General features: G+C 37.5%; 1 protein-coding gene across 1 annotated transcript in view; it reads left to right on the top strand.

The window, feature by feature from the left end:
• GTDC1 (glycosyltransferase like domain containing 1) overlaps nt 1–25,628 on the top strand; it is a 387,632-nt gene that overhangs the window by 305,675 nt on the left and 56,329 nt on the right. Inside the window, 1 exon segment of the mRNA XM_043992941.1 lies at nt 2,716–3,084. Within this exon segment, the coding sequence (XP_043848876.1) occupies nt 2,716–3,084 (369 nt within the window).

Below are 25,628 nucleotides of genomic sequence, written 5' to 3' on the forward strand. Positions count from 1 at the left end.
ATTTCTTTTTTTGCAGTTTTTCAATGAATGGTTATTTAAGTCAATTATGAGAAGGGTTTTTTGAGATTTTAAACTCTTACATTTACATATTTACTTTATGCTTGTATATTTTCCTTCAAAGCTAGTGTTTTTCAAAAAGCTAATTATGAGCCTATCCTTTTCCCCACTTTTTCCAAGTTGTAGCAGTAATAATAGAAATCTTTTTTTCATGGCTGCATATCTATTTTCAAGATTTTTCTCAAAATACTCAAAATTAGAACAGACTTTTAAAGGAATGCAGAAATTATATATAAAACAAGCGAATTTTGTCCCATATGACTTTTTGGACTCACCAAATGTAATAACTTAATTCAACCAATAAAGATTTAATGTACTTGAAATTCATTCATGAGGGTTTAAAATGACATTTTCTTGTACTCAGTCTCTTTTTCACAGAAGCTTATCACAAAAGGCTTGGCTATAAGACAGTAATTTTTTTTTTAATCTGCTGGAGCACTCAGGAAGATACCAAAGAGTGGAAGCATCTGCATTGGTAGAGTAATGAAGTCACAGATATTTGTAGTATTGAAATGTTCAAGTATATGTAAAGTCCTACTGATGATATACTATTGTTCCATGGAGAAGGTCCTGGGTTCTTGTAGCAAAACAAAACAAAGGGAAAAAAAAATGTAGCAGATTCTACCAAAGTAGACTGTGATTGACTGCGTTTGTTGTTGGAGGAACAGCCTAAGTTTGTAGGGGCTTAACACCTTGTAGGCCTGAGGGTAAAGAATTTTTTCAGCCACAATAACTCTTGAAGATCTTCTGTTAAAATTACAGAGAAGTTGTTAGCTGTATTGCATATTGGTGGATGGAATTATAGCTTTTTGGCATGTTGATGAATGTGTATATGTATTTATCATAAGCTTCTTTAGGGCAGGGTGGATCCATCTTTGTCTTTGCATCCCCAGTGCCTAGTACACACAGATATGACAAATGATCATTGGATGAATGAGGATTCCATTTGGAAGTTATTTTCAGAAATAATTGATAATGATTGGGGATAAAACGGTGATCACTAAAGTCCCTTTCACATCCAATAATCTGTTACTATGCTTTTGTGTTTTCCTTCTCTGATTTCTGTAGCACTTAGAAAGATAGCACTGGGTGTGGGGGTGGGGGGAAGAGCAAGCACAAGCATTTACTAAGGACCTACTATGTGCTAGATAATATGTTAAGCACTTTACAGATATCATCTCATTTGATCCTCACAACAACCCTTTGAGGTAGATGTTATTATTATCTCTATTTTACAGTTGAGGAAACTGAGGCACACAAGGGTTAAATGACTTCCCTGTGGTCACAAAGCTGGTGAGTGTGTGAGGTAGCATTTGAATTCAGGTCTTCCTAACTCCAGGCCCAGTGTTCTATCCACTACACCACTTAGCTACCTCAGAGCTTAGAGGATTTGACCCTTCATTTGCTGTGCGATCATGAATAAATCATTCAAAGTCCCTGTACTTCAACTTCCTCATCTGTAAAAAGAGGAGGATGATATTTGCATTTTCCACCTCCCAGGAATGCCAGAAACAAAATAATTTATAAATCACCAAGTGCTCTACAAATGTGACCCATTATTATCAGAGTCTGCTCTATAAAATACAGCAATTGGTGTTATCCTTTCCGGCATTACTTTCTTTTTGCTTAATGTGCTCCAATTGGCTTCTTTTCCCAAAAAGGCTGTCAAAGCTCCCTGGAGTGTAGGCATCATCCTCTCTACCTTTGTATCACCTACAGTGTCCAGCAGTGTTAGGGTCTCTGCTGTGTCTGCAATGAGTATTTGATAAGTGCTTGTTGACTTTAAAAGCTAAGAGTTCGATTTTTAAAAAATGCCTTCTCCTCCATTGCTTGTCTGTCTGTGTTAGATACCTTATTGTGTGCAGAGGAGAGGAAAAATGAAAGTCACTTCATTTCAGATCAGGTATTTATTAAATGTCCAATATTTGCAAGACACTTCTTCTTGATCTGGAGAATTCAGAGGATTACAGGTAAAAGACCTAAGAAAACCTTGAAGGAGGCATTAACAAATGAAATGCATGATGCTCACCATGCACATAGGTGCTGTAGAGCTACAGAATGATGTTATAATCAAAAATGGCTAGAGTTAATGAAGGATATTTTAAAGACTATAATAAAGTACTAGTGTAAAACAAACAAAAAAAAAGTACTAGTGCAAATGTGGATGAAAAGAAGTCCTAGCCCACATGACTCAGAAAACCTAATGAAAATGAGGAAAATGAAAGAAAAGAAAATTAATACACTCCCCTCTTTTGTTCAGTTCTGTAGAGATCTATGTGTAGTTTCTTAAAGAGAACAGTGCATTTTTATTTTGTCACTTCTCAGTGAAATACTGCAATGAGGGGAGAAGAGTATAAGGAAAGACTGTAACTAAGGGAGAAGAACATAACTAATAGAGAACTATATTTCTTAATTGTGAGCTTGGCCAATGAAAAATTTTGCATCCCCATAAAATTTTTAAAGACTATTGTCAAAGTTAATGTAACTCTGAACTTTGATATTGTTTTCTGAAGTTCTCCAGTTTGTTTCCGAGTTTCTCCTGTTGTTTTCCTTTCTCTGTATTATACATCAGTATCTTTAAAAAAAATAATAAAAAGGAAGAATGGAGCTAAAATGTCATGTTCACTTAAAAAACGGAAAATTCCCTTTATGTAACAGGTTCATGCCAGAGCACAAAATGACCCGTTTTAAGAAGATATTTGGCCTCAAAGGAAATGAAGACAATACTCCACTTATGGATCTTCCTTTCCAGCAGAAGAACAGAGTTACTGAGAGTTTAATGAAAAACAGCCATTTGAATCTTGAGTCTGGACTTTGTGAAGTACGGTCTAGCCCTCATACCACCCAACAAGATAGCCAGTCTAATCCATTAACAAAACTGGAGGATGTGAACAAGGCTCACCCATCAAATAATTCAGACCCTGGTCAAAAAGAAGATAAGCAACATATGGCTCTTAACCCCTATAATATTTTGAGTGGAACTGATGAACAACAAAGACCACTGCACATCGTCTGGCCTCATAGGTGGTAAGTATAGTTAATCAAAATAACTTATTATACCTAGGACAAATTTATGAATTTAGCTTCTGTGTATAATTTTAATAATATAACCAAATGTTCACATAGTACTGGTGAATAACAGATGTACCTTATTATCATCATCATCATCAACAACAACAACAATAATGACAATAGCTAACATTTCTACATATTTTATGGTTTGCAGAACACCATACATATATTATCTCATTATTCAGAAAAGTTTCAGAGTAAAAGATAAAATTTATAGTATCCCATGCTAATGAAATGATAAACTATTGCAGAGCTCTTTTGACCATTGCTATTGAGAAGCAATATTTCCATATCATCAATATTACAGTGAACATGACTGGATTTTTCCTAACCTGACTGTTCTAAAAAAATTACCAAGCCCTACTTGCTATCATCATAGGAAACATAGGTACATTTAAACAGGTTTCTCCTCACTCTCCCAATCCTTAGCAAATTCCCACCTAAATACCTTAGTTCTTAGTGCAGACCAAAATACCTCCTAGTATAATCTTTCTAAATAGAGGAAAATCATCTCCCATGCTATGTAATCACTACAAATATAGACTCATAAACTTTAGCCTGACTCTTATAAATTAGGATTTAAAGAGGTAAAATGTCCTGATAATCTTCCGGTATTAGGCATGAACATTTTAATCTAGTTTTTATTCCTCCCAGTTTGTTTAATCTGCATGTGGCCTGAATAGAGTTCACTTCCTCCACAGATTACAGCCTGTTTATTGCAGAGATGTAGGGTCGATCAGTGGGTCAGCTTTTCTGAGAGCAACTGTTTGCAGGTGAAGTAATAAGTACACCACACCGACAGGACAAATCGCCTTTACAGAGGATTTGACTTCCAGCACATTAAAACTCCAGAAGCTCTCCCAGATGATCTGCAGCATCTGGTACCTAAAGGGATTTTCATCTTTGACTCTAAATGTCTGAACATAAAATTTAGGGATTGGAAGTTGATGTGGAATCTGTCTTTGGATTTGTTTAATCAACTTCACACTTCCAACATAGCCTTTCTCAGGGAGTAACATTTATTTTTTAATCATGTTTTACTTAGAACTCTAAAGTGTTCTGTATATGTAATTTTAAATTGTAGTCTATATAGTTTATTTTGAAAGGGAAACTTAAAGGTCACTGGTTAGTCCCCCTTTTGAAAGTACTTCCTTTTTGGCTTTTAATATCTGGGTGCTTCTTTTTAAAAAATGTTTTGTTTAGGACGGACATTCTAAAAGTTTAACTCTAGGGTGACAAAAAAATCTTAAATTAAATAGCTGGTCCTTCTGTATTCCAAAATAGCATATTGATTTGGTAAAGGGGGTGGGAAGCCCACCATATTATTCAACACTTTGCATAAAATAAGACAGAGCTAAGTTAATAAAATTAACAATATTAAATTGAATAATTCCTTCTCTTTCTGTGTCTATTTTTGCCTTCATTTAATTTAATTGCCTAAAGTTAGTTGCTTAAAGAGACGCAGCATTGTGTTTGTGCACATTCTTATTGTTAAAGCTAAATTATTTTTAATTTAGAGAAGAGGGGGAAAAAAAGCCGCATCAGCAAGAGCAAATGCCAAAATATAAAAGTAACACATTCATCCTTACGGGCAATATAGTAGAACACTGGAAACTTGGAGGTTGCCAGACACATAGCTAACATTAGGGCTAATTTTGAAAATCTAGCGTGCAGTCAATTTTACTGATGCCTGGGGACATACAAGGTAGAAGCTGACAAGAGAACTAATTTTGTTTGGGTTATTTACTGCTATGCATCATCCACGGGTTCCCGCCTGACACACAGCTATATGAAGGGGGATATTATCACACACTAAAAATTTATGTTGACATTCGATATTTGTTCAATATGTCAGCAGTATTACTTTCATAATCAAAAGAGTAAGAAAAAGAGAAAAGAAAAGCACTTTATGCTCATATAGATATATCTTTTTAATAACAGTCTATAAGGTTAATATAGTTTACCTTTGAGAGTATACAATGAAAACAAGCAGGGTTAGCAGGGAAAATGACAGAAAGCATCAACCGGAGCTGTTTGTTTGCCATTACCTAAGCGGGCTATGTCAGCTCTCTGGCCCGCGTCTGATAGCTATTTGTTGTACAGAGAGCACAGCATAAAAAAAAAATATCAAACTCTTAATACTATTGTGTGCCCATAACCATCTGTCACTGCTAGCCTGGAGATGAGAGGAAGATTACGAGGAATAAACACTGAGCCGCCGAGCATTGGTAAAGCCTTCGGGCAAAAAACTCTTGTGGGGACATCAAAGACATTCTAATTCCGAGGCAGTCAAGGATTACAGTGTGTAACCTGTGCTGACAACAGATAAATGACTGGCAATATTGTGCCAGAGCTGTTGGGTCCTGCATGGAGTACTGATGATGATGATGATGATGTTATCTTGCAGAATGGACTCTGCTGGGATAATTTTATGATAAAACACTTTTTTCAAATGCCACTGGGTCTAGGCAGACATTTACTAGCTACAGGGGTAGCAATCAGTTTCTTCAAAATTTACTGTTCTAAGCCCATTAGAGCACCAACACAGCAAGGCTCTTCAATGAAAATCTAAAACGCCTATATTTTCTTTAGGAGAAAGTATGCAAATGTTGTGAGCTGAACTCCTACCCTTTAGTGTTAGATGCTTTATCATCTGATTTATGTAAATTTGCTCATAAAAATACAGTTTGTTTTTAATTGGTGAATATGAATTAGAAAATTAAGATTCCAGTTCAGCATTCGTCAAACATTCCAAGTTACAAGCACACATTTATTTATACCTCTGATCATATGGGTAAAAATCATATAATCGGCCAGTCAATACAAATTATATTCCAAAAGGGAAGTGGGGGGGGTAAGGTGGGGGGGGCTATGGCTTCCATGGTAAAGAGGACCAGAGCTATATTATTTATTCAGGCCTTACTACTCCCATCCTGAGACCTCAAATTTACCCATCCATGAGATAAACTCTTTTAACTACCTCCTTGAAGGTAGGCTTCCTTAACATGCCATGAGGCTGTTCTGATGCTCCCTCAGCTAGGATTTATCTACTTCCTCCCCCAAATCCCCCAACCACAACTTCTGCTAGAAGGTGTCCATTGATAATTTATTTTCTTAAAACAAGAAAAAAGAAAGTGTTGTGAAAGGCAGAGATGGGGAGGGGAGGAGACAGAGAAAGATGTGGTCCTTCCTTCTCTTCAACTCTCCTCACGAAACAGACAATAAAAAAAAAATAACCCTCCTCCTTCACATAAAGAAAAATATCTCCATGAAATCATGCAGTTATGGTAGCAACCTCTAAAAATGAAGTGATGCTGACCTCATTGTGTTAGATCCACACTGGGATCACGAATGGCCTAAGATATAGTGTTAGCCTCTAACACATCTCATACTAAGTCAACTGAATGTAGGGCCTGCTTGCTAGGAAATGTATCAAAATCAAAAGTGACATTTTCTAGAAGATACATTCTAGCTTTAAATCTGAGTTAAAATGTCTTTGCATGAGAACAGGCCCTTAAATGCAATGCCTGCCCCTTCTCTTCATTCTTTCTGAATCTGAGCCTGTCAAGGATTATAGTACGCAACCTCTGCTGACAATAGATAAATAACTGACAGTATTTTAGCAGAGTTGCGGGGTTCTCTGCAGAGTAATTTGTTTGCTCCTTTCCTCCAAGTCTTTAATGTTTTGTTATAAACATCTATAGCAAAGCACTGTTAATAGAAATGACTTATAGCCAAAGACCTTTGTAAAATAGACCACAGTGCTTTTTTTTTTCTCCTGACTCTCTTCTTCCAAAATATCATCATGCACACTGGTTTTTCCCCCTCCTATGTAAATGTTCTCTTTATTGAAATTGGCACAAAAAATATAATGCTTGAGGGACAGAAAAAGCAAACTTGGAGAAGGACTTTGCATGATTTTACAAATTCCCATACAGAGATGATAATTAAGTGTGTAAAATTACAGTACCGCCGAGCCATTATGTTGTGCAGTTCTTAGTCCTCAGACGCTCATTTTTCTTGCCCTGTGTGTTAACATCTAATGGAAGATCCCACACCTACTGTTAAAGTTGGGATCTGGTCCGTAGCAGGTTGATAACAATGCAGCATCAATGGTCTATTCAGGGGGAATGACATTGCAAGGCAATATCACCACACGTGAAACAGAAAAGAGGATTCCTGGATCTTTGAAGGTCCATCCAAATGAGAACTATCATAATCCTGTTTTCTTAGAACCCCACAGTTGACTTTACATTGGTTAGGAAGTTGGTGGTATAGAGGAATAGTACTTTCTGCCCACATCTGCTGCATAGCAACTCTATCCCATCCCTCTTCCTCTCTTCTGACTAAAATCCCATCTTATATAAGAAGCCCTTTCAGATCCCCCATAATGCTAGTGTCTTCCTTCCGTTAATTATCTCTACATCTCTGTGTATCTCCATTATCTGCATGTAACTTGTTTGGACATATTTATTTTCTTGTTGTCTACTCTATTAGACTGTGAGCTCCTCAGGAAGCTCAGGTCAGAAAGACGAGTTCAAATTCAGTCTCAGACACTTACTAGCTGTTGGCCCTGAGCAAGTCACTTAAACTGTTTGACTCAGTTCCTTCAACTGTAAAATGAGGACAATAACAGCATCTGTTGTGAGTTTCAAATGAGGCATTATTTGTAAAGAGCACAGTGCCTGACACATAATAGGCACTTAGTAAATGTTTATTGATTGACTTCTGGTTGACTGACTGACTTCATAGGTGACCCTATTTTTAAAGGACAGGATTTTTGATAGGCTATAGTATATAGCAGCAAATAAAACTTAGGCTTTCTTTTAGCTTCATCTACCATCCATTGACTGACTATTCCAAAGCACTACTGAAACTCATCATTTAAGAAAAATTTACATACCTAAAAATTAACCTGACCTTATTTCCTGATTCAATTTCTACACAGGTAAATTTGCAGCAAGGTCTCTAGTGATCATTGCTAAAAACTAAAGGAAATTTCTCCATCCATATCTTCCTTCATCATGATGCTATTTTTGAAAAAACTCTTCACCTCCCAGATCTTGACTGTCAGAAAATGTTCCTCCTGTAGCTTACCCTGACTTGGATCTTAGGGGACATGAGAGCTGGGGCAAAGCATTTGTGTAACCTCAACAAAGTCTAAAAATTGTTTCTCACTTTCCTTACTACCACCTCCAGCCAAAGACCTAGAAAAAGCTATCTTTCCTTCTTACCTCTCTGCTTCCTCACCTCCTACTCAGTTCCCAAACCCTTATTTCACTTCTGGCCTCACCATTCAGCTGATCCTGATTCTTCCAAGGTTTCCAGCAATTAAGAGATTGCAAGTCCAATGGCCTTGAGCTCTCTGAAAGATCTGACAGTCGACTGCCTTCTCCTCCTGGATACTCTTTCCTTCTTGAGTTTTTGTGACACTGCACACTCCTGGTTTTTTTCTTACCTGTCTGACCATTTCTGCTCAGCCTCCTTTGCAGACTCATTATCCATGTTCCATTTCCTAGCTATATGTGTCACTCAGTGCTTTGTCTTGGGAGATCACTGGCTCCTTATACTCTGGGATGAAATAAAAACTATTCAGGTTAACATTTAAGGCCCTTCACATCTAGTTCTAGTCTACCTTTTCAAACTAATTAAACTTTCTTCCCCCTTACCTGTCTGTGCTCTAGATAAACAGGCTTATTGGCTGTTTCCTGAAATTCCATTCCATCCTTTCTGTATCTGCCCAGGCTGATCACCATGTCCTTTCCTCATCTCTTAGCATGTCTACTTACCTAGCATACCCAGTTAGATATGATCTTGTTGCAGGGAGAGTGCATTAGGACCAGGGGGTATCCAAGGAAGTGATTATTTTATTTTTATATATATATATATATATATATATGGATGCTTGGATAGATGGATGCATGGTTGGTTGGATGGATGGATGGGTATATATGTATATATGCACACATATTTTATATATGCAGGTATATTATAAATGCATCAAATTTAAAATGAATTTTAAGAGAATTATGACCTTCCTTCGAGGTATAGTTCATGGTCATTGACCCCTTATCCCCTTAGTTCATTCTCTTTTCAAATTATCACATATATGTATATATGTGCATATGTGTACATGTATGTACACACATACATAATATTCTATAATATTTCTCCCAACATTGCACCCAGTAAAATGTCAAATCTTTAATTAAAGGGCTTGTTTTTCATATTATCTTTGTTCCCTATTGCCTTGCATACCCTAGGCACTTTATAAATGCTTGTCAGAATTGTTTTGGATTGAATTTGAGTCCTAAAACTGTAGGAATTAGAGACGTCCTGTGTTGAAGGTGGCATCTTAGCTGAGTTTAGAATGAAGTTAGGGAGTCTGACAAGCAGAGGAAAGCATTCCAGACATGGAGAAATAACCTATTCACATATGCAAAAGTAGGGCATTGAATTCCATGTAAAGGAAACAGCCAGTAGTCCCATTTAACTAGTATAGAGAGTGAAAGAATGGGAATGATATGAAATTAGGCTGGAGAGGTAGTGGGAACCATACTGTAGGATGATTTAAATGCCATGTTTTAAATTTTCTATTTTATTCTAGGAACAACTGAAGATGTTTGAGTAGAGGAGTGACATAGTTGTTAGATCTATGTTTTAGGAATGTTAACTTGGCAGCTGTCATGGAGAATGGGATTGAAGCAGGGAAAAACTAGAAACAAGAAAACCAATTAGGAGGTTATTGCAATAGGCCAGGGGAGAGATAATGAGCCTGAACTAGGACAGAGGCTGTATGAGTAGAGAATAGAGGAATGATAGAAGGAATATTGAAGAGGTAGAATTGAGAAAACCTGGTAATGTGTAAGGGAGAGGGAAGAGTCAGAGAATACTTTGAATTTGCAAATTTTGGTGACTGGCAGGTGGTGCCTTCAGCAAAAATAGGGAAATTTGGAAAAGCAATAGGTTTGTAAAGAAATGAATGGTTCCCTTTTGGATATGTTGCATTTGAGATACCTTCAGGACAACTTAAACTATGAAGATGTCCATTGGGCAGTTGATGATTTGAGACTGGATTTTAGGAGAAATGACAGCTATATTTATTGATGTGAGGAAAATATGCTAGAAATTTAACTAAAAAACTTTTTACCATATGTTTAACATAGTGCAACTATACACTTTGTGGTTACTCAGTAAATATTTTTACCTGATTAATGAAGCAATTTCACAAAGAAATTATATGGCCTAAAAAGGGAGACTATTTAAAAATAGAATCTTTTACAAATAGAATATTTCTTAGACATAATTACTTTTAAAATGTTATTTTGGTTTTAAAATATTTGCTTAATAACAATAATGATACATTGAGAGTTGATTTATTTGTTTTGTCAAATTCCCTATTAAACTGCACTTCCTATCATTTGAAATAGAATGAGAATGTTGTATATATGATGACAAAACCCAGGACAGTACAAGATCTTGAAGTGCCTTCTGACTTACCAGAAAAAGATTAAATTATATTTAACATACTTTTAGTGTTAAATCTATTTTGTTGTATTCTGACTCTTTGAAAATGGAGAATTCATATGTCATAATGGACTGATAATCAGAACATCTCATTTCATGATCATTGCAGATAGCAGAAAATTTATAGCATGTACTCCCCCTGTGCCACCTGCTGTTATACCTTTCTTTTGCAATGTTTCCATTACTTAGTTCTTCACATCCTGATTCTGGACTTGCCCAAAGATCTCTCTAGAACTTTATGTTTATATAGACATACAACAGGCTTTATGTTTGCAGCATCATTTCCAAATTTTCTGCATTCATTCTCTCATCTGTATATGCAGCTTTTCCTAGGATGTCTCTCTGGGGTGAGTGCAAATGAACTGGTCCCACTCAACCAGTAACCTGAACAACTGTGACATAAAGGTCATGCTTTGAGACTCCTCTGTCATAAGGGAGTCTCCCCTGGGAGGATGTAGGGCTCCCCTATTGATCCTACTTAATTTAATTAGTCAACACTATGTTTTCTCTTAGTCTGGTATTTATTGAATCATCACTCAGTTGTATATTTTTCAGGAGGAATTTTCATATTTTTAGGTATGTTGTGGATTGTATATTCGTGTTTGAATGAGAAGCAACGTGATATAATCTTTTTTTTTCTTTTTTGCGGGGCAATGGGGGTTAAGTGACTTGCCCAGGGTCACACAGCTAGTAAGTGTCAAGTTTCTGAGGCCACATTTGAACTCAGTTACTCCTGAATCCCGGGGCGGTACTTTATCCACTGCGCCACCTAGAACGTGATATAATCTAATCCAACAAGTATTTGCTGTCTGCTGTGTGCAAGGCAGGGGTAATATGGCTTCAAGGAAAAAAATGACCTGTTTTAGATACAAAAAGGTTCTGGTTCAAGTCCTGCCTCTGACACATGTGGGCTATGTGACCATGGGCAAAACACATAACCTCTAATCTCTTACCTGCAGGCAACTCTAAAATATAAGTTACAGACATGCTTCCAGCCTACATTGGTGAACATGCATCTGTGAAAGGAGTTCCCACCATTGAAGTTCCCCACATAAATGTGGCTAGAAAGACAAGGTGAAAAAAAAAGGCCATGTCCTCATGTAGGTTACCAAAAAAAAAAGCACTAGATCTGAACTCAGAGGACCTAGGTTCAAATCCCTTCTCTGCTGCTTACTAGCCCTTTTGAGCTTGGACAAGCCAGTTACCTTCTCTGGGCCATAGTGGGGTTGAATTAGGCAATCTTAATGATCTTCCCCACCTCTACATTTACAATCCTCTTAACCTACTAAAAGTCAGTGAATTTATTTATTTTGCTTCATCCAAAAGCCAGGATTTCACTATATGTGTGAGAGTGCATGACCATCTTAATTGATTGATGGTCATGGTAAGAAACAGAATAGGAAGATTCATAATTGGCTATTACTATAGAACGATTGAGTCTAGCATTGTGGTGAGGCCTAGGGTTGCCATGACTATTGACCCTGCATAGTTCTTCACAAATTAAGCCCAAGGTAAAGCTCTAAAGGAAGTAATTTGTGACCATCTTACCCTCAGTATTAATATTATGTGCAGACCAGTTCTGTTTACAAACCCAAGGCCAATGAGAGACTTGCTAGTTGGGAAAGGGCCTGAGTCACAACTTTACCTAGCTTCATTGAAGCCACACAGATGGTCGTACTGAACCCTGTGGGGCCATGAATCCAAATTAATACCACCAATGTCAAATATAACTTCTGAAGATGCCTGGTAGAGGGGAAGCAAGGTATAGGGAAGGGGTGTTGTTGTTTATCCTAAGCTCTTGAAAAGGACCATGACAGATGTCATGGCTTGCAGTGAATTGGATTAAGTGAGGAAGGTCTGTATAAAGTCACCAGCCTCACTTTCTCCTCCCAAGGCATCTGCATCCAGTGGCAAGATATATTATCAGGATGACCGGAGAAGGCCCCAGATGTTTCATGGCAATTGGGGTTAAGTGACTTGCCCAGGGTCACACAGCTAGTGTCTGAGGTGAGATTTGAACTAGGGTCCTCCCAACTTCAGAGCCAGTGCTTTATCCACTGCTCTCCACCTAGCTGTCCCAGCACATGATAACTATATTAGTAGAGAACAACTTCCCTGACCACTTCCTTGATCTCTTTCTCTGCCTCTAAAGCATCCAAAAATAAACCTGCTAATGCATTCATTTATAGAATTTATGCATGTCAAAGTAAAACTTATTCATGATTGTAGGGTAGTGGATAGAGATCAGGAAGAACTGAGTTCAAACACTGCTTTATACATTGACTAGCTGTGTGATCCTGGGCAAGTCATTTAACCCCTCTCAGGTTAAGATCATAATAGTGCCTATGTAGCAAGGTTGTTGTGGGGATCAAATGAGATAACATGTGTAAAGTATTTTGCAACATTTAAAGCACTCTATAAATGTTGGATGTTATTATCTCATGCTACTTAAGGATGTGAATTTTAAGATGGGAGGAAAAAGAAAAAGGGCAAAATTGTTGTTGGGAATCTTTGTCCAAACTGAGTGAAACAAGAATCTTCTATGATTAAAACAGGAAGGTATCGTGAAGGAAATAGTGTCCTACTTTCTTTAGATTAAAATAATGAGAGATAGTACTTCTGCAATGGATTAAAATACTTGAAAGTCTAAATTTCAGGAGAGAAAAAGACACAATTCTACAGAAACAAAAATAGACTTAGGAGACATAGAAAGATAAACTGTTGAGGAAGAGAGTATAGTAATAACAAGATAAAAGAAATGGTAAACTGACAGCTAAGTGGAAATAAAGCCACTACACTGAGTTTTCTTTTTAATTTGTCACTTTGGGGCATAAAATAGAGCATAATTAAAAGAGCTCGTCACTATAATCTAAAAATATATATTTGTTGGACTAATGAATTTTTTTCAGGCTAGTGTTTATATTTTAAAATGTAATTCAGAGTAATGTTAGTGTGATTTTTTTTTTCCTACCAGCAATTTAGAGGAAGTGTTCTGTTTGCTTGCTCGTTGGGTGGTTGGTTGCATGGTTTCTTTTGAGGCATAAGCAGAATTGGGCTACTCCTATTCCATACGTTTATAATCCTGTGTACTTGCTCAGCTGTTAGGTCATCTTTAAGGGTTTCAGGTTTAGCTGGTCATTACATTAACAGGATTACTTATTGGTGGTCAGCATTTCAGGTGCTTGGAACTAGAGGCTAGTAAATGAGTCAAGGTGTTGGATATTAAGGAAGAATGCTCTCAGCATTTCTGTGTCATGTATAAGCCCATTTTCCTTAGATTCATACAGAATCACAGTATTGGAATAGACTCTGAGAGGTCATTCCATCTATCCATCTGCTTTTGGGCAGACTTCTTTTAAGCCATCCCAGACATAAAAAAAATCAATATTACTCTTAAAGATTTCTTATGAAAAAAGACTTCATCTAATATCCTATCTCAATTTTAACAGCCTTCATTGTCAGGAGTTTCTTCCTCTTATCCATCTTAAATCCCAAATGTTGGAATTCATTTTGTTCATTTTTTTTATCACATCCTCAACAGGTTACCATTTTTTTGTATAACAACTTTCTTATCTCCACAAACCTTTACTTAACCACCCTTGGGCCTTTTCATCTCTAATGTAAATAATTACATTACTTTTAACCTTTCTTCATAGATCCTATTTTTCAACCATTTAATTCTTTTGAGTGATGTCCTCTGAATCTTCTCCAGATTTGCCATGTTAACCTGCCCAGAGGTGGGCAGTAGGAAGCATCTAACCAGCACTTGGTTTAATGAGGGAATTACTTTCTAATGTGATCTGACTCTTGATAATTGCTACTTGTTATGCCCTCCAGGTTGGCACTGGACCATGGATAACAATTCTCTGAATATGGCCTTCCAACCAATTGCAAATCCATTCCACTTCTGGGTGATCAAGACTAGAAAGGCAGTCCTAAAATTCTATATATTCCATCCTAATTCCCCAAATAGGATGCCAGCCAGTATCAATCATTCTTATCCTGTTTTAAAATCAGGTTTGCAACCAAATAAGCTCCTCAACTTAAAAAAAAAAAAAAGTTGACCATTCCTCATCTGGAGGCTCTATTCCCAGGGCACTGATGCCTTAATGACAAGAAGCCTAACTTAATTTAATATATATTGTGTATTTCTTTTCCAAAAACAGTGGTTTTGTTACTCAGGCAATGGAGTATCATTACCTGAATATTATATGAAATATTCTAAAACAGTGTTCATAGATATAGAGATTGATAGATTATAACATTTTATAGGTATAAAAGTTATCCTTTCCATGTTTACAATTTCTTAAATAACATTTCATAGACTATTTTCCAATCCACTTAATGTATGAAGATCAATCCATGTTCTATATGCAGTTTCTTGTCGTCTCATCTACTTTGGAAAACAGGCAAACAAAAATAATTTCTGACAAACTAGTCTTTTTTTGGGGGTGGCGCACATGGGGCAGTATTGTGATTTCATTGGTCACACAACCAGTGTGTATCAGAGATGAGATGTGAACCCAGATCTTCCTGATGGTTGAGGTCAGCTCTCTGTCTACTATACCACATCATTTTTCAATATACTTACATGTGATATTTTATAAAATGATAAAAATTGATATTATGGTTAGACTTCACTTGTCTCTATTTTTGAGTTTGCATTTATGATGTATAAGAAAATACAGGCCTTGTTAGCCTCCCAGACTTAGTATGGTCAATGTGATGGTTTTCCTAACCTCTCTTTCAGGCTTGTAAATTGCCAGTACTCTACTTGGGCAATGAATCACTGATTCATTTCCCTCACATTGCCTTTAATGTATGGAATCCTTCCATTTTTGAGAGGTCTCCTAATATTGCTCTAGTTACCTGAAATACACTACCTTACATAAAATGTGATGATTTAATGGCATCCCCAGCAAAAGGCATAGTCAAAGTTACTATAGTAAAACACAAGCATGTTAAAAACCCTTTCCCTTTGTCATAGAATCACAGCCTTACTAATTTGTTATTTAAACAAGTAGTGTTTATTTATGAGCATAAGCTCCTCAAGGACAGGAATCAAAGTTTGTACTGTATAGCACCAACACAGAAGAATACTTAATTGCCATGACTTGAAATTGACTCCATCTCTCATGTTTGTGACTTTGTAGAGACTGTCCTCATGCTTGTAATGCAAGCCTTCCTCACTTAAATCTCTTAGAGATATAGCTTATTTCAGGGCAGAGTTCATGTGCCAGCCCCTCCAGGAAACCTTTCTGATCCCGTTAGTCATTGGTGTTCTTTACCTTCTTACTGTGTATATATGCCCTTATTTCTTTCCATGCTACTCCTTTCCCCACCAGTAAAATGCAGGATCCTTGAGGGCAAGGAAAACATTTTCACGTTGCCTTTGTATTCCTGGTTCCTTGCCACAGCCCAGCATATAGAACTCACTTTATAAATGCTTTTGGATTGGGTTAGATTTTAATGCATTATAGGATTATAATATTATTATCCCTATTCAAGTCTGACCATTACAATTGTCCCCTAACTAGTAAACTGAGATGAGAACAACTTCTTTCTCCTGAGAAGAAACTTGTATGACAGAGAAATGTGAGGGGAATCAATTAACAAAATTACAGGCATAGACTGTCATGTGATCATTATTGCTGTCACAAAACATATGCTTTTTATTAAGTGCCACTGTAGAAGTTAGGTACACAAATCCTCCAAGAATTTGTAAAAATGAAATTATTGATTTTAACAAAATGGATGTTAGGAAAGGTAAATTATGTTTAAAATGAAATGCTGTGATCAGATGAAACAATTTGCTTAGAAATAATAAGAAAATAAAGATGGGAAGAGAGGTTCCTTTGAACCATCCCTTAACCCTTGATAAAGTCTGGTAAGACTCTCTTAAAATAATTATTTAAAATTATTTTCCAACCCATTATTTAAAATCCCTTCTGAGTGTGATTCTGCAGGTTCCCTAGGTTCGCTTACCTCACTGCCAAAATGCTTTTTTTAAAAAACCTCAGCCAACATATGAAAATAATCAGAGAAGGAATAGTAATAATAACTAATAAAAATATGTAAGGATTTTTTCCCTTTGTATCATCTTTATTGACTATGCAACCAATTAGCTATTTCAGCAGTATTCTGGCTGGCATCATTTGTTTGTTAAACAAAGAAGGAACAAATTCAGAAACACAAAGAGCTCAAATATTTGTGATCTGTTCATACTTAGAAATATACTTCAAACCACAGTTCTTCAGTTGAATCGTGATCATAGTCAAAAGCATTACTATCTCTGCTGTCCTTTTCTATTAATTTAGATATGTTTCTAAGATGAGAAATGATGTTACTTCTAATTATGGTTACATGTAGTTAATTTCCTTCCTTTTCTTAAGCTTAGTGTGAAAGGCAGACTTCCCCCCCCCCCCAACCAAAAAGAAAAAAAAAAAAAGAAGAAAAAGTGATGTAGCTGATGTTCCTGTTGCCATAGCAACAGATTTATTTATTAGGGGTTGAAATGACATGAGTTAATATACCACATACCTGCTGATCGGCAAACTCCCCTATTTCAGCACCAGTTGACAATTAAGTCCTGGACAGCTACAGCCAGGGGTTAATGTTACTCATTAGGAGAACTAGGTCATTACTGGGGAATCAAGGCACTTAAGGCAGCATGGGTAAAACACAAAATTCAGCATCTCAACGAGTGAGGGTTTTTATGTTAATTAACCTTATTTTCCTTGGTTAAAAAAAATCTTATATGCACATGACAGTGGATCAATTAATTGAAAAAAAAAGCTAGTTTACTTTCCTCTTCTAGTTGTCTTCATTTCCTTTGCAAGGATTTCATTATTTTATGGAAAATTCTTATGTCTATATGATGAGTAAAAAGGGTATTAAAATTAAGAAGGGAATCATCATGGAAATCAGCTTTACCACAAGGGAATGAGCAAATAAAAGCCTTGGAAATGAAAATAAATAAGCTTTGCTAATACCTCACCTAAGGAGCAGAATATAAGCCCATCAGAGCTTGGAGATATTTAGAGGTACTTCTTTGCTTCTTTATTAAGCAGTTACATAGTTATTTGACCTTCAGAAACTGAAACTTTGGAGAAGTAAATCCAAGTGGTTTGTAAACATTCTATTTGCAGAAAGCTGTATAGTGGTTTAACAAACAATAACTTTCCCAGTTCATAATTGGCTTTTTTTATTCCAATAAAATTAGATACATTTGTTGAAAGTTTTTATTAAAATGTCTGAGTGGGTGTTTTTCCACTTGATAAGTCATAAATAATGTATCAACCCCCTTCTGAAAGCTTTGTTTTCATAGTTTTTTTTAAAAAGACTTTCTGCTGAAAGGGGGGGGGGAGAAAAAGATTTATACCCTAGAATTCTATTTTATTCTCATTACAGTACTGATTCTATTGAAATAACTCTATGGAAGTCCTTTCAGTTCTATTTGGTGGCCTCTGTAAAGGAAATAGAAAATTGGAGATAGAAGAAAAGATGTAGGCTCTTCCCAATCCAAAAATAAGATTTGTTCCCAGTCTAAATTAAAAAAATAGCATCAGTTTACTTTTGGACAGCAAGAAGTTAACACTTGAGCTTTCCTCTAAATAGCCAATTAACTACTTGTAATTTAATTTTTTTTTCTTTCCCAGAAGCAACTGATCCCTACTTTGAGTTAGGCTGCAAGAAGCTTCACTAGAACAGCCTCCCCACCTTGTAAATTAAAGAAACATTTTCTTTCCTTTTCTCCTTCTTTATCCTTTGACTTAATTATTGTTGTGTTTGGCATTAAGTCTATAGATGATAAGTTCCTCTAGATGCCACTTTCTGATTATATCAGGCCCCAGAGGACTGTAGCAGCTTCTCATGACCACTCACAATAGAGATGGCTAACAGTCTACACTATAAAAACCAAATGGATAAATTATATTTATTGTCCATATGAATATACAAGCTACTCATTGACACACACAAAAAACTTATCTTTTATGCTATTATAAAATGGCTGTAAATCATGGAAGAAACATCCAAGGAATTGAAGTTTTACGTGATCAAAAGGGCAATGAAGAACCACATGGGACTGATACAGTATATGTAACTAGGTGGTTGAATATCATCATCAATTAGTTTTCTAAAAGACAGTGTATGGGCAAGAAAGGCAGTAGACTAGTCATGTAGGGCTCTTGAGTGGTGAACATCTTGTGTGTCACAGTGGTACTCAAGGAAGGTGTAAGACCCAGAACCAGCATTCCAGGATACATGAACATTTGTGTGTGTGTGTGTGTGTGTGTGTGTGTGTGTGCGCGTGCGTGCGTACACATATATACGCATATTTATATGCACATACGTGCCTCTTTCAGCATAATTTGTTTCCTTTGTGATCTTATCTATTTTATTTCATGCATTTAAAAACATTTTGAGAAGCGGTTCACAGGCTGCACCAGACTGCCAGAGGTGTCCAGGGCACAGGCACAAACACACACACACATACACACACACATACACATACACATACACACACCAAAAAAAAAGTTATGAACTACCCAAGCTAAAGGAAGCCCTCCAGGATATTTAGTGTCTCCTCCATGGAAGATTTATGGGAGGAGACAAAAAAGGTTAACCAAGGAGGAGAAAGTATGGAAAGGTTAGCAATCTAAACTTTTTAAGGGAATAACATATATCAGTGAGATCATGAATCTGTTAAATTGTTGTGATTAGAAATGAAGGCAGCAACTCACTTCAGGTTTCACAGTTCCATTCAGGTATAACATTTCTTTGTTTTTAGTAAGAAAATTGTTAAAGCAATACCTTTCCTTCTTCATGCTCAGACATGGGCACTTTTTGAAATGATTAAAACCCTTCCTTGGGCTTTTCACCTGTTAGCCAAGGTTCTGGAATGAATGAATGAATAAATTTTAAAAAAACAAATATTTATTAAGTGTTCACTGTTATCAAGCACTGTGCTGAGTACTGGGAATACAAATAATAAAAATAAAGACAGTCCCTGCCCTCAATGAATTAAAATCATTTTCTTCAATCACAGGTCTGATGATCTCATGCACACACACACACACACACACACACACACACACACACACACATATATTCAAGCAATGGGTGTGTGTTATCCCCAGGATTAAATATAGAATCCTCTGTTGGACTGATAAAGTCCTTTACAACTTGGTCTTCCTATAGTCACTGAGCCACCTCTTTCACCCCCCCCCCCCCCCCCCCCCCCCGCCCAATGCTCTGATCTCTGGATTCCCTACCCATCCTTAACATTCATCTCAAATCAAACCTTTGGAAAAGGTTCCCTATCCTCCCTCCCCACCTACTGTCTTTTCTCTGAGGCCACCTTTCATATGCACTGTATATACCAATCCTTTATATAAATAGTTGTTTACATATTGTGTCCCCCATTAGAATGCCAGGTCAAATCCTGATGTGTTAACTATTTGGGATTTAACTGTATTAGGCACTACGTGAGCTTCTTGTGATTAGGAACCAGGTTTTGGCCCTTTTTTTTTTTTTTGTAAACCCAGTACTTAACACTGTGCTTGGCAAAAACAAAGAAACCGCTTATTGACTAAAAGACATTCTAGTAAAGAAGGGCAACACATATAAGCCAGAGGTGGCCAGGGATATGGATTGTCATTTGGAAAGTTAAAGGAAACAATGAGGGAATAAAGTGAAGAATGACTAGAGCCAGCCTAGATAACAGTGATCTATATGCAGCACCCACCACTCAGGAACCTTAGGACACTGGAGGTACCAGAAGCCCTAAAGTGAAGGAAACTCAGTCATTGGAAAACCTAAGCAGATGAATCAGAGAGATCATGTAACCAACAAGATGGCAGAACAGTTGTTCTTGCAAACTTCTATAATCCTAAACCTGGGGAAAAAAGGAATTATGTCCCAGATACAGATTAAGTATCTGAATCCATCAAAGAAGAAAGACTTCAAAATAATCAAACAACTCCCACACAAGGTGTAATTCATTGGAAAATTCTAATGCATAGAACACCTGTTCAGCATCCCTATCTTACCTGACTCCGCATACCTGCTGGGAGTATAAGAAAACCTACATACTTGGGACTCAGGGTCCCATCTAGCTGCAGGGATTCTCCATAGATATGACTCTGCCTGAATCCTTCTGACCATGCTGAAAGTGAATATACTCTGATTCTGTCCAGCTACATGAAAGAAAGCAGCAATGAATGGGGTAGCAGGAAGGAACGGGAGATGGAGAGCCACAGGCTACAGAGAGATAAGTACTGGGCCTGAGTGGAAGGGGACTAGAACCCCACCTGGGGTCAGCCCTGTCACCCTGGAGATTATTCAAGCAGGGACCCATCCCCAGGTGACCCCAAAATACCACAACATGAAGAGGCAAAAGCCATCTAGCAGCTCATTGAAAAGGGAAGAAGAAAGTAAAAAGTTCTGTATAGTAGTGAAAGGAGGAAAAGCCAAAGAATGAGTGGAACATTGTAAAGGTGAATGAATTGACAAAGAGAGAGAGGAGGGAGGTAGTGAGACTCAGAGAGAGAGAGAGAGAGAGAGAGAGAGAGAGAGAGAGAGAGAGAGATTTTTAAAAAGTAACTCACAAGTAGATAAACCAACAGAGAGGATCATTAAGACAGAAGGCAGAATGAGTAAAACCTCAAAGAGAAACCCAAGTACTTTGAAAAATTATAATATGAAGGAAAATAAACCAATATTACTCGATGAAAGAAAAACTCCTGTGGACTCCCCAGAGAACATGAAACAACAGCAAGAAACTCCAGAATGGTTCAAAAAAGAAATAAAACTCTTAAAAGAAGAAATTAGGAAGGAATTGAGATTGTAAAAAATCAGAGCTGGAACATAGAATTAAAAAACATAAACAGCAGGCTAGAAAAAAAATTGAATACATGATGTACAGTCTCTCCAAAGAAGCAAAGTTCTAAGAGAGGGAATACCATTGTTGGAATACAGAAATACTAAAGTGGAGAAATTTTGTCAGAATAAAAGGAAAGGCCATAATAATGTTAAAAGAGCACATGAGTTTCTCTATAAATGCATCAGAGATCCTGGTGCATTGGATAGAGTAGTGAGTCTAGAATCAGAAAGTTGTTCCTCTTCTTTTTCTTCTTTTGTTTAAGTTGTGTCTTACTCTTTGTGACCCCATTTAGGGTTTTCTTGGCAAAGATACTGAAGTGGTTTGCCATTTCCTTCTCTAGCTCATTTTACAGATGAGTAAACTGAGGCAAACTGGGTTAAGTGACTCTTCCAGGGTCACACAGCCAGTGTCTGAGGCCGGATTTTTTAACTCCAGAAGATGAGTCTTTGTGACTGCAGGTTGGATACTCTATCCACTGTGCCACCTAGCTGCCCCTAGGAATCAGGAAGACCTCAGTTCAAATCCAATCACAGATACTTACTAACTGTGTGCTGCTGGACAAGTCACTTAAGCCCTATTACCTCAGTTTCCTCATATGAAAAATGGGGGTGATAATAGTACTCACCTTTCAGAGTTATTGTGATGATCAAATGAGATAATATTTGTAAAGCCCTTAGCACAGTGTAGCATATATTTAACTATTAGTATCATTAGCTATTATTATCGTCACCATCATCATCATTATTCCAAAGATACTAGAAGAACTGTGCTTCTGAGGACTTAGAAATTAAGAGCAGATTTCTTGCTTTGTAAATGGAGTATCTTTTTGGTGAGCTTGACTTATGCTGAATATAAGTGCATTATGGCCTGAGGTATTTGCAGAACTAAGTTAAAATGTAATTGGGAAGGGTCAGTTAGGTGGCACAGTGGATAAAGCACCAGCCCTGGATTCAGGAGAACCTAAGTTCAAGTCTGGCCTGAGACACTTGATGCTTCCTAGCTGTGTGACCCTGGGCAAGTCACTTAATCCTCATTACCCTGTAAAAAAAAAGTGTAATTGGGTAATATTTAACAAAATACATCACAATATAGATAATATTATATTCTGAAACTAAGACACTATGTGGCCATCAGGGATGTTTAGGAACCAATTAGTGGCACCCATTTCTACATTGATACTCCTTGCCTAAGAGACCCCAACACCAAAATTTATCTGATCTGAACACCTGTATGGAGCTATCTCACACCCAAAGCCTACACTCTGGAGTGACAAGCTAAGGAAACTGTCTTCATCTGCTCTGCTTTGAACCTTTGCTCAAACATTAGAAAATTACAGTTCCTCCTGGTGTTATTCCTGTGATTAATCATAATCTGAGTAAAAAAATCTTCCCTGCTTCTACCTCTTCTCCTTCCTATCCATATTAACTATACCCTTCCTCAGTCCATATCCTCCTCTGTTCTCCCACTGAGGCTTCTGAAACCCTAAACATCATTTTTAACAAATACGCCTTCATTCCAGATCTCAGCCTTTCCAATTTCTGCTGATCACTCACTGGCCACTCTGGTACCTTATGCTTCTTCTTTCATGCCCCTTGACATACCCAGCCAATAGGGGGATAACCATGGTCCTTGAGCATCCCTCTTTGTCTCAGAATTTCTCTTTACCTCCATCACTTACCAACCTTTGCTCCTTTAAGATTCAGTCTCCTTCCTCTACATTCCAGAGGCGTTAACCAACCTCTAAGTCCTTCTTTCTCCTTTTTCAAGAAGTTCAGTACTTATAGTTTGGTTTTTTGCCTTTCCCCTTCACCAAATGGACTCTATGCTGTCCTCTACTCTGAGTATTCTTTGTACCCTGGACTACTTGTCTTGCCAATCCCCAACTCTTAAATACTCTCACCATCAACCTTCTCCCACAGGAAATATTCAGGGGAAAAATTAGCAGACCTCAATTATGGCTGCAATACATTAATGTACTGTTGAACACTACTAAACAAAGACCTGTGCCACAGCTAGTTCTCCTAAAAAAATTTTTTATCGAATCTTACCTTTTGTAATTATCAATTGCGCAGCAGTTGGTTTATTCTTCCCTACTGGAATACCTATCACATTCTTCAACATGGATATTCCATCTCCTGAAGTCTCCTATACAAATCCCCTCCCCTTTCCCTTTCAGTCTAAAACTTCATTTCCTACTTCTGAGAAAATAGAGGCCATCCAAACTATTCTGCATTTTTTCTCTGTAAAAAGAATAGCCTATACTCATTGCCTCCATTTCCTCACTTACTTTATGCAGATGACTCAGTTCTACTTTTTCCAGGCCTAACATCTCTCCTGACTTCCAGTCTCCATCTCCAACTGCCTTTTGGACATCAGATATCTTAGAGACATTGTGTGCTCTGCATATCCAAAACTGAACTCATCATTTTTCCTCACACTCACCCAGGCTCACAATCTAGGTGTCATCCTTCACTTTTTTTTTTTTTTTTGGCCAGGCAATCAGGATTAAGTGACTTGCCTAGAGCCACACACCTAGTGTCAAGTGTCTGAGGCCGGATTTGAATTCAGGTACTCGTCAATCCTAGCTCCCCCCCCCCACCCCCATCCTTGACTTTGTACTCTCTGTCACTCCTTATATCCAGCCGGCTGCTTGTCAATTCCACCTTCATAACATTTCTCACTTATGCCCCCTTCTCTCCTCTGACACTGCTACCACCTTTATGCAGGCTCTCATCATCTCCTGCTTGGACTCTTACAATAACCTGCTGGTTGGACTGCCTGCCTGAAGTCCCTCCTCATTCCAGTCTGTCCTCTACTTAGTTGTCAGTTTGCTCTTCCTAAAACTGCTTAACCCTAATTATGATATCTAACCATATCATTACCCAGCTCAAAAATTTTCAAGGGCTCTCCACTGATTCTACAATAAGATACAAATTTTTGAGCCATTTAAAGCTCTTGACAGTCTATTTCCAAGAAACCTTTATATATATATATATAATTTTTTTTTTTGCAGGGCAATGAGGGTTAAGTGGCTTGCCCAGGGGTCACATAGCTAGTAAGTGTCAAGTGTCTGAGGCTGGATTTGAACTCAGGTCCTCTGAATCCAGGGCCGGTGCTCTATCCACTGCGCCACCTAGCTGGCCCGTCAAAGAAACCTTTTAAGATTGATTGCATAGTTCTTGCCTTCATACATTATTTATCCCATCCAAATTGCCCTACTATCTCTTCTCCCACCTGGGCATTCAATCCTCTAGATGCCTCTTTGAACAGACCATCCCCATGGCCTAGAATATATTCCCTCTTCTCTCATGTCTTAGAATAGTCGGCTTCTTTCCAGGATCAACTCAAGTGTCAGGTCTTTATCGATTAACCAATAAAAATAGATATTAAGTACCTACTATGGGCCAGGCATTATGTTAGGTTCTGGGGATACAGTGATAAAGAATGTCATAATCTCTTCTCATAAGAAGCTTATGTCATAATGGAGGAGATAAGTACATATATAAATACCTATAGCATAAATTTAAAGTGACTGAATAAAAATATCTGCAATGTATTTCAACACAAGATAGTTTTGGAGGGAAGGCACTAGCCTAGTTGGGGATATCAGGAAGGGATTTATATAAAAGATTGTGTTTAAATTGTGCTTAAATTTAAACTGGAGGAGAGACTTTGTGATGTAGAGTTAAGAAGGGAGAGCATTGGGGGCGGCTAGGTGGCGCAGTGGATAAAGCACCGGCCCTGGATTCAGGAGGACCTGAGTTCAAATCTGGCCTTAGACACTTGACACTTACTAACTATGTGACCCTGGGCAAGTCACTTAACCCCCATTGCCCCACCAAAAAAAAAAAAAGAAGAAGGGAAAGCATTACAGGCCTATGAAATAGCTAGTGCAAAGGCATTGAAATGAGACTCGTAGTTTCATGTCCAGTATGGACAGACCATAGAGTATAGTGGGGCAAGACAGGGTAATGTCCAAAGAGGGTTGAAAGGTAGATGGGGGCCAGGTTGTATAGGAATATAAAAACTAAACTGGATTTTGTATTTTGCCCTGATGTCAGTAGGAAATCCCTGGACTATGGCAATC

The sequence above is a fragment of the Dromiciops gliroides genome, chromosome 3 (genome assembly GCF_019393635.1).
Source record: "Dromiciops gliroides isolate mDroGli1 chromosome 3, mDroGli1.pri, whole genome shotgun sequence".
Taxonomy (NCBI): Eukaryota; Metazoa; Chordata; class Mammalia; order Microbiotheria; family Microbiotheriidae; genus Dromiciops; species Dromiciops gliroides.